General features: G+C 40.0%; 1 protein-coding gene across 1 annotated transcript in view; it reads left to right on the top strand.

Annotated features, from left to right (window-relative positions):
- The window catches only part of LOC107294673 (dynein heavy chain 9, axonemal-like), a 112,567-nt gene that overhangs the window by 11,046 nt on the left and 91,402 nt on the right, over window positions 1–10,119 (top strand). Inside the window, exons 4-7 of the mRNA XM_015823924.1 lie at window positions 2,521–2,683; window positions 4,654–4,777; window positions 7,323–7,465; window positions 8,942–9,103. Coding sequence (XP_015679410.1) covers window positions 2,521–2,683; window positions 4,654–4,777; window positions 7,323–7,465; window positions 8,942–9,103 — 592 coding nt within the window. The remainder of the gene's footprint in view (window positions 1–2,520; window positions 2,684–4,653; window positions 4,778–7,322; window positions 7,466–8,941; window positions 9,104–10,119) is intronic.

Here is a 10,119-nt window from a genome sequence, read left to right as displayed (position 1 = left end):
ACTCGGGAACTCAACTCCTACCCCGGGCAGCTCACCTATCCCCTTATGCCCAGGGGAAGGGTACAAGCCGTTTGACAGCTGATGCTGGCTGTCAGAACGGCTTTTACGCTGAAACAGGCGGGAGGCAGCAAACAGCTGCATCCGACGAGGTCGCCTGCCACCGGAAGTCCGATATAGTAGATTTCTTAATCCTTGAATCATTGGCTCAGAAGTTGACATCCATCTTTGCCAATCAGCAAAAGATTGCCCTGTATGTCCTCATCCTTAATAATTACTGGATTTTATCAGAATTGCTCAAGAACAATTCCTTGGAATGTAGGTAGTCAGATATTGTGATATTATGTATCACAAGAATGGCAGGGATGAAAGAGATAATTTGCTTGTGTATATGTATAATAATTATTATACATGTGTATTATTACACATGTACACGTGTGTGTGTATATGTGTGTATGTGTGTGCGTGCATGTGTATGCACATTATGAGGGCATCAGGGGGAAAAGATAGGAAATTTCACTCTGACATTTCTGTGTCATCTGTGGGCTGCATCCACTTAAGATTTCCATGCACTGAAAACTGTAACCAGGTTCCCATTCTCATAGATACTGCAACTCGGTTAATTAGAAACGGTCTTCAACCTTTCCATTCAATATGGGGAAACAGAGGTTGGAGCAAGTACCTTTCATACCTTTCCTCTCCCTGCCCCAGTCTTCTCAAGAAGTATGTGTGGGCAACAGAAAGAACAATATGTTGCCAGCCAGAATGCACTGTTAAGTTCCAGTGATTAATCATTTGATTCAATTTAATTCAGCGAGTAGAGAGGGCTTCAGAAAGAATAGAATCATTCCCGAAATAAAGTCATAAATAAAAGCAGGAGGCTGGATCTGTGACCCTGGAATGGAGATGGATCATGAATCTCAGATTCTTGTCCTTTCTAACAACATGAAAAGCATGGTGTGAAAGGGTCAATACATGGGGACAATAAGTGTCATTGTTTATGAAACTTAATAATAGCATCTGAGATGAATGGAATTCAGATACTATTCAGGAATGCAGGGGTGCTTATAGTAAAGCCATCCCCAGTGTATTGTGAGAGGCATTCCAGTTTAGAGGTCTTATTGTCATTGAAAATATTTTCTTTATCATTCCTATGTAACAAACCAAAAGTACATACCTGTAACCTTTCTCTGTCCAGGCTCTTCTGCAATTCTTTAGCAAGGAGCCTAGCAAGCACTACTGTTGTGCATGCCACTAAAAGATTCTTTCTTGCATTTATCTCTAACCCCTCTGTTTCCTAATTTAAGTGAACATCTTTGTCACAATACTGATAACAAACTTGTAGATTATTCATAGCTTTTTAAAACTCTGGTAAGAATCAGAAAAGGGAAGTTGTCTAATTCATGAATGGAAATGAGTAACCATACTGAATTCAGAAGTTTGTTCACTGAACCCAGGCTATTTTCCAGCTATTGAATAGATACTTTGTCTGGAAAAAAATGCCAAGGTAGGCATTGCTACATTAACTGTATATGAATCAGATAAGCCAACCAGATGAGCCTCTTTCTGAAAGGTGGGGTTATGGTAAGTGCAATCACTCTCCAGGATGACAAAGCAACAATTTGAAATAATTGTGATAAATAAAGATGCCACATGGTGGCCAGCAGGCCAAATAAAGGGACCCCCCCCCCTCAGAACCTTCATAGCAGCTGTGAATTCCTGACACAAGGACAAAATGAGAATTAATTGGTAATTGCCATCTCTCAGGAAGTTACTCTCTCATTCTGCTTTCTTGGCTCCCAAGTCAGGACTTTACCCATTAAGAAATATCCTCCTAATCATAAGAAAACAAACAAGCAGGCTTCTGAGTCAAGAATGATATCTGCAGTATATTTTAGGCACATAAGCTAAAAACATTTGGCTAACTGAAACTCTTTTGACAAGATCTAGCAGACATGTAAATTTAAATGGTATTTTAAGGAGACTCAAATTAACATAATTAGGTTGGTTTATGTCAGAGACATGGCAAAAGTTAATTGATGTGGCTAAAATGGGCATTAATAATTAGTTTGGGGAAAAAAGAAGAAGTCAAAACTCACAAAACTACCCAATTGGAACTGATAATGAGATTTTCTATTGACAGCCCTTCAGGAGGCCAGGTCGGAAGTCAGATCCTGCAAGGATTATAGGAACTTTATTGTTGTAAGATATAATAAGCAGAATCTTAAAAGCCTGTCAGAGGTTTCCTCCACCCCCTCTTATATCAAACAGGATGAGGACAGTGTTATCTTGAATTTCTTTCTTATCCCATCTTCTTTCCAAGGACTAAGTTGAAGATTGCTTATGATTTTTTGCTTCTCTTGTTCAAGATTATCTCTGTACTCCTCTGTGCTAATCAAAACACATAATGACTTAAGATTTTGCAAGGTTTGAATCTAACAGATTAGTCCATGTGTCATATATTGATATTTATTCCTCAGAAGAAAAGTTAGATGTGAAATGATTGTGTATCTTTTTGTTCAGTTGCCGAATCAACCGTATCTTGGAATCTCCCAGAGGGAATGCTCTGCTGGTGGGTGTTGGTGGAAGTGGCAAGCAAAGCCTGACAAGATTGGCAGCTTTCATTAGCTCTCTGGAAATTTTCCAAATCACCTTGAGGAAAGGCTATGGGATTCCTGATTTGAAGGTGAGAGGCTTATAACTAAGAAGAGCCTAACCATAGCCTCTAGGCTAGTAGGGTTTCAATTGTGGCAAATAGTTCTTTGAATTATACCTGAAAGCCAACTGAAACGAGTGCATTCACAGAGTTTGGGCATTACCTGAGCAAGGTGTTATTGACCTATCGCTGGTTGTGCCACTACATTCTATACAAAAGGTAGCTTCTAAATAGATTTCACAGGCAGCTCCATGTAGAATGCATTGCATTAGTCCAACTGTGAGTTGACCAAGACATGTGCCACTGTGAGAAGGGCCTCTTTGTTCAAAAAAGATACAATGGCACACAAGATGAATCTGTGCAAAAGACCTCCTATCTATACTTCTTACCTACTACTTTCAAGCAGGACCCCAATTCCAGGAGCAATCCCAGATTGTTCAATAGACCCAAATGGGGAAGTACATGCCCAATCAGGGTCAAAGATAGAAGGTCCTCAGTACTAGGAGGCTTAAACACACATAACCATTCAGTCTTGCTAAAAGTGAGTCTGAGCTTGTTCCTACACCTCCCATACTTTCATTGCTTCCAGCTACTAGGACATGAGGTCAACCATGTAGTTCAGCCAATTCCAGGGAGGAGATGCATAGCTGAGTACTATTACCAAACTGATAATGCCTAATCAAGAATTGATGGATGATCTGTCCCTGTGACTTCATGTAAATGTTAAATTGATAAATACTGTCACATAATTATAACCATAATCATAAACAAAATTTCTTGGACTTGCTATGATGAATGCCATGATAGAGCAGTCACTATAATGCATTGGTATTTGTAGAAAAATTATAATTTCTGAGTTTTCAGAAAGTGGTATAATCACAACACTGAAACAGTGGTTGAAAATGATGAGATTAACATTTTACGTCATTTACGTATAACAACTGCTTGCCACCTGGAATACAACACAGCAGATATAAGAATAATCGGGAAAAAAGAGTAATTTTTGTGGATGTGGCAGTACCCAGGGACAAACAGAACTGAGTAAAAAGAATTGGAAAAAGTTACAATTCTTCACTAGATTGTTCACTAGTGGCACTAGAGAGTGAATAATCAAAATAGATTATGGAAAAGACCTTGCAAAGTCATCCCTATAGTTATTGGTGCATTAGGCAGCATTACAAGCACATATATTTTAACAGGAAGTAAATATTTTCACTATATCAACTGCAGATTTACAAAAAAAAGCACCCTGCTCTTACATCTTAACACTACTTTAATAATTCCTAGTTTCCTAGTTAGGACTTCAATTTTGAAAGAACATTAGTCAAAAATGTGGATTCTCCTCCTCCTCCCCCTCTCCCATCCAGGAATATATATAACTATGTTACCTCAGAATTCATGTAGGGATGGTTTACTTGAAAGTTATTCTGGGTCAGAATCTGTAAACTAAACATGTTGAGCAATAATGCTCAGCTGTAACTTTCCCAGGAAGGATATTTTCATAGGAGAGTATCTCTTCCCCTTTGTTTTCTGAGGTGATCTAGGACCATGGTGGTGATAACCTTCTTGAATGCTTAATTCAGAATACCTGATTCTGCTCTAAGTTCACCCCAGATTGATAGCACAACAAATAGTGAGGAAATTTGAATTTAGCACCTTTTTTTATTAAAAACCAAGGTTATGAAGATGTGTTTAAAAACATATGAATGTTCCAAGAGAGAAAAAGTTTCCATTACAATAGTAGGGATTGGTCTCCTAAATGAAAAGGACTTTATACAGATTCTTTAATGGCAGTTACAGTAGAGACTGCGTTTATGTATTTCCTTCAAATTGTTATGTGTATAGCAATGAACCCCATGATCAGTAGTGTGATTTTAAAGGTGTGATCTTGACTCTAAGAAATCAATGAATTTTGAATGTAATAGTATCCAAGATGACTTGAGTCTCCTCTTACAGCTGCTGTCTAAAAATTGGAGTCTGAAATATTCATGTACTTACAGGCTGACTTAGCAGCACAATATATTACAGCAGGAATGAAGAATGTGGGCACTGTCTTCCTTCTGACTGATACTCAGCTGGCTGAGGAGAGATTCTTAGTTCTGGTAAATGACTTGCTAGCTTCAGGTATGTACTCATAGCAATTTCAATTTCATTTGTAGGAAAAAGGAAACTAGCGTTGTGAAAAACTTGCCCCAGAATGTCTGAGTTCACACAACATACTGGCTAGACTGAAATGGGGTTGGTTGGGTTGTGGCTCAGCATGTTGTGGGAACCTGGCCTTTGCATTAGCACGTTGTATGCCCCAGATATTATACTGAGGATATAATTAAGGATAGGGCACAGCATCGTGTGTAACTATACCACGAAACTAGCAGATGTATACAACGAATTTACATGTAACTTCCAGCACCGTTATTTCCCATGTAGCAGTTTCCATCAACCTTGCTCTATTTATATGCATGTAAACATTTCTGCTTAGAATTCTAAATTTGAGGCAACCCATTTAGAGTATCAGTTCCAACTTCCTGGTCAGTGCAGAATCCAAATTAAAGCACCATAGAAAAGTAGGTGGCTAGACTTGCTTGAATATCTGCCTCTCTGGTAATAAGTTCTAATATCAAGCTCCTCTTCAAAAATCTGGAATCTGCCTTGCTGTAATTTAAATCCATTATCCTACAGTGCAATAAAGTATAGTTCCTGATCTTCCACATGACAGCTTTTCATATATTTGAAAGTGATACCATATATTTGTTCGCTGTTCTCTTGTAAAGGCTAAACGTTCACAGCTACTTCAGTCTCTCTTCATAAAACTTAATTTCTAAGCATTGTGCTTCTTTAAACCAATTCCAGTTTGTTTGAATTCTTCTTCAAATGTGGGGCCAAAATGAGGGGCAGGGTTTAACTAAAGTGAAACAATTCTTTATTTCTTAATTTTTAACTGTATGTTTATAGGCTACCATTTAGAGACATGTAACAAAATTGAAAACTTCTACATCTAAACAACAAAACAACAAAACATCCATCATGAGATCTAAAACAATAGGCATCAACATTAAGCCATCTGTGACAATAAGCTAACAAATATCAATCAATGACAACACAAATCATAATACCTATATCACCACATCTATAACAGGAGTATAGTGAAAAAAAATAAGACAACAGTCAGCCTCCAAAGACCATCTGGAATAATTCAGTGTTTAATGCTTTCTGGAAGGCCATATAATTAGGGCTGAGTCTGATATCTGAAGGGATGCTGTTCTATAATACAGATTCCACATATGAAAGGCCACCAGACTGAATTCTCTTCTCCTGTAGCCACTAACTCAGTCTACTCACTGAGAAAGGAATAGAGCCATTGAAATTTTTCCCCAGTCTCCAATCCTTGTAAGCAGGATTATATCAAATGCCATTGAGAGATTCAGGAGGGGTGGAAGCACACACTACCTCCATTTAAGTCAGCGGTTCTCAACCTATGGGTCGCGACCCCATTTGGGGTCGATCGACCATTTCACAGAGGTCGCCAAGCAAGGCTATCTGCCATTTTTTCCCCCTTTTCTGGCGGGTGCCTTACCTCCCTTGAGCTGGGCCAGCTGGTGGTCGGCCTGCTCCGTCTCTGCCGCTTGCCAGCTATGCCTTGGCCGGCGCAAAGGGCGGAACCACGCATGCGCGGCGCTCCCGGGCTGGGAAAGTCCTCGACTTACGACTGGTTGGGTAGTCCTTGATTTATGACCGGTTTAGTCCTCAACTTACGACCGGTTTAGTCCTTGACTTACGACCGGTTTAGTCCTCGACTTACGACCGGTTGGGGGTCACGGCATTAAAAAGGTTGAGAACCACTGATTTAAGTGCTGAGAAAAGTAATTTCTGTGAGTAATGTTTCTGTTCCATATTTAAGCCTTAATATTGACAGAAAAGGATCCAGTTAATCCATTTCTTCCAGGGGGCTTTGCAACTACCAAGCTACTACGGTATCATCTATAGTTCTATACCACCATCTCAAGAAAGGGAAAGTTGAATACCAGATGATAGTTGTCATAATTGATAGGGAGGGCCTCGAGGAGAGGTCTGTCTCCCAGACCCAACAAGACACATTCTTATCTATGCCTCCTGAAGGAGCCAGGTAGAGCAGTCATAGAAGGCAGAAAACCTACTAGGTAGCACCTATTTACTTCATTGGAGTCCACAGGCCAAAAAGAGTCCCAGCCAACATTGCAGGATGTTGTCCCAGTCACAAGTGCAGAAAAGGGACTCGGGAAAGGGAAATCTGTGATACATTATTAGCAAAGCAGTTATAGTACAACTTCTAGGCTGAAAGATGCCCATCAACCACATAAATACAGTGGTAGCTGTTACTGAACAATATTGTTTTTTCACTGTTTCTGCCTTGGTTATAAGGCAGGTTACTGTAGCTAGAGGCCAGGAATGATAAATAATTCTTCTGCAATTTTCCCATTGTGTGCTAAAGATGTATCATTTTTTAATTTCTTAATTCCTTCATTTTATCTTCCCTTATATTTCTTCACTTATTACAGAACCAGAGCCCTTGGAAATAAAATAAATGAATTTGTTACTTCTCTCAATTGTCTTTTCCTTTGTCTCCAGCAAGATAGGGAATGCTGCAGGTATGGAATTTTGTGATGAATCACATGTTATCCTGTGTTTCTAGGAGAAATTCCTGATCTTTTTCCTGATGAAGAAGTAGAAAATATCATAAGTAATATGAGGAATGAAGTAAAAACTCATGGCCTGATGGACACGAGGGAGGCTTGTTGGAAATTCTTCATTGATCGGGTTAGACGACAACTCAAGGTAGGACCTGCTCTTTTTTGTTGCATGATGTTTCTGAAGATGATCTTTATACAATTTATCTGCAATCGATGAAGTGTTGCTGTTTAAATACTGCAAATGGGGGAAGAGAGATATCTATATCCTGGATAACATAAGAATAATAATCACACTTTTATGCAAGAAAAATAATAGAGACTAGGCTGAGGTGCTGTGCCTTACTGTTTCTGGGTTGCTCTTTTTGCTGGAAAAGTGACTTCAGTGACACCTACTGTTCTGCACAAGTTTCTGACTATAGCAATAGCACTTTCACTTATATTCCTCTTCACAGTGCTTTACAACACTCTTTAGGGAATTTACAATCTGGGTCCTCATTTTACTGACTTGGAAAGATGGAAGGCTGAGCCAACCTTCAGCTGGTCAGGATCAAACTCCTGGCAGTGGGCAAAATTAACCTGCAATACGGCATTCTAACTGCTGCGGGACCATGACTAAAGAGCAATCCGCAAGAACAGTGTAGATAATGAGGGAATTTTTTGTGTTCCCACTTTGTGTACCATTGTTTATCTATAAGAAACTAGTCCTAGTATTGCTTCTCTCTGCCTTGGTCCCCAAATATGGAAGCATGGAGCTTTGTTCTTTGACTTTCTTCCTGGTGGTGGGATGTAGTTAGTTAGGTCCTAAGCTTTGTCTATCTCTATTTTTTGTGTGTCCTTAAAAAAAAAATCACTTTTCTGTTATAGTTGTAACACCCTGCTTCACTAATAATCACTCAAGGAATATTCTCAATCTCAAGAAAATAACAACAACAACAACAACAACAATAATAATAATAATAGTAATAATAGTAATAATAGTAATATTAGTGATGATGATGATGATGATGATGATGATGATGATGATGATGATGATGATGATGATGATGATGATGATGATGATGTTGGAAGGGACCTTGGAGGTCTTCTAGTCCAACCCCCTGCTCAGGCAGGAAACCCTATACCATTTCAGACAAATGGCTGTCCAGTCTCTTCTTAAAAATTTCCAGTGTTGGAGCATTCACCGCTTCTGGAGGCAGGTTGTTCCACTGGTTAATTGTTCTAACTGTCAGGAAGTTTTTCCTTAATTCTAGGTTGCTTTGCTCCTTGATTAGTTTCCATCCGTTGCTTCTTGTCCTGCCTTCAGGCGCTTTGGAAAATAGCTTGACTCCCTCTTCTTTGTAGCAGCACCTGAGATATTGGAACACTGCTATCATGTCCCCCCTCGTCCTTCTCTTCGTTAAACTAGACATACCCAATTCCAGCAACCGTTCCTTATATATTTTAGCCTCCAGTCCCCTAATCATCTTTGTTGCTCAAATGCTTTCCTTTCAACAGTTTTGAGCCATGCATCTTTGGAAACCTCAGACTAGCTTGAAAGTTTTGAAAGTCACAAAGCGAAGCCCTTCCTCCTTCCTAATCCTGTTCGCATTATTTTCCTCCGTGCTTGTTCTACTTTCCTCAGGTGGCACTTTGCTTTTCTCCAGTGGGGAACAAACTGAGAGTTCGTAGCCGGAAGTTCCCAGCCATTGTGAACTGCACGGCGATCGACTGGTTCCACGAGTGGCCTCAGGAAGCTCTGGAGTCAGTCAGCCTGCGCTTCTTGCAAGGGACAGGGGGCATTGAGGTAAGTGAATATTAGGAGCATGTCAAACACTTTATCTCAACTGCAAGGTTGAACAGCTGTTTATTTTGTAAGGCAGGTCTGGTGCTTCTGGGCACCTTATGGCTGCAGACAAAGAGAAAAAGCTACCTCACCCCATCTTTACACAAGTAGCGTGTACTTATATGCAGATGTTTTCCAGCCGTGTGATGTAGTGGTTCAGCTGTTGGACTAGGACTGTGGAGACCAAGGTTCAAGTCCCACCTCAACTATGGAAGCCCTCTGGGTGACTTTGGTCTGGTCTTTCACTTCCACCCTGAATCACAGGTTTGCTGTTTGGGGAACAACAATTAAAGGAGGAAGGGCAATGTAAAGGAACTCAATTGGGGTGCTAATTGGACTACAACACTAAATGCATAAAATTGATATTTTTGAAGTTACAAATAATACAATGCAAACTAATTGGGTTTCACATATCATATCAAAATCAGGAAATTCTTGATGAGGAGTTTCATGTATTTCCTAGANAACAGTGATGGCGAACCTTTTAGAGACCGAGTGCCCAAACTGCAACCCAAAACCCACTTATGTATCATCGGGTGATGGGTGGGCGTGACCTATTGGGTGGGTGTGGCCCATTGGGTGAGCGTGGCTGCAGTGGTAACGGCAGACTGGGTGGGACTAAAAAATTCAATCCCAACTTTGCGAGATCTTTATTTTCCTGTGAGAAGTTGAAATTGATTGATTGATTGATTGAACCTTTTTTTTTGTACACGGCAGCGGAAGCCTAAAGCGAAAAGGTTTTATAAAATGCAGCTGAAGGCCTAGGACTGGGGCGACGGTGCAAGTGCCAACAGAGAGGGCTCTGCGTGCCACCTGTGGCACGTGTGCCATAGGTTCACCACCACGGTCCTAGAATGTTATGTTTTTCAATTTGGTAACCGGTGCTTTATGTAAGATGTATCCGTGAAACTTAGTCAAACTGCTTTGTTACTGACTTTGGAATAGTTTCTCTTTTAACGTTGTTCTTGTTGTCATTG

The sequence above is a fragment of the Protobothrops mucrosquamatus genome, unplaced genomic scaffold (genome assembly GCF_001527695.2).
Source record: "Protobothrops mucrosquamatus isolate PMUCROS unplaced genomic scaffold, P.Mucros_1.0 scaffold2050, whole genome shotgun sequence".
Classification (NCBI taxonomy): domain Eukaryota; kingdom Metazoa; phylum Chordata; class Lepidosauria; order Squamata; family Viperidae; genus Protobothrops; species Protobothrops mucrosquamatus.
The sequence above is the reverse complement of the archived record's forward strand: the minus strand, read 5'-3'. Positions and strand labels throughout refer to the sequence as shown.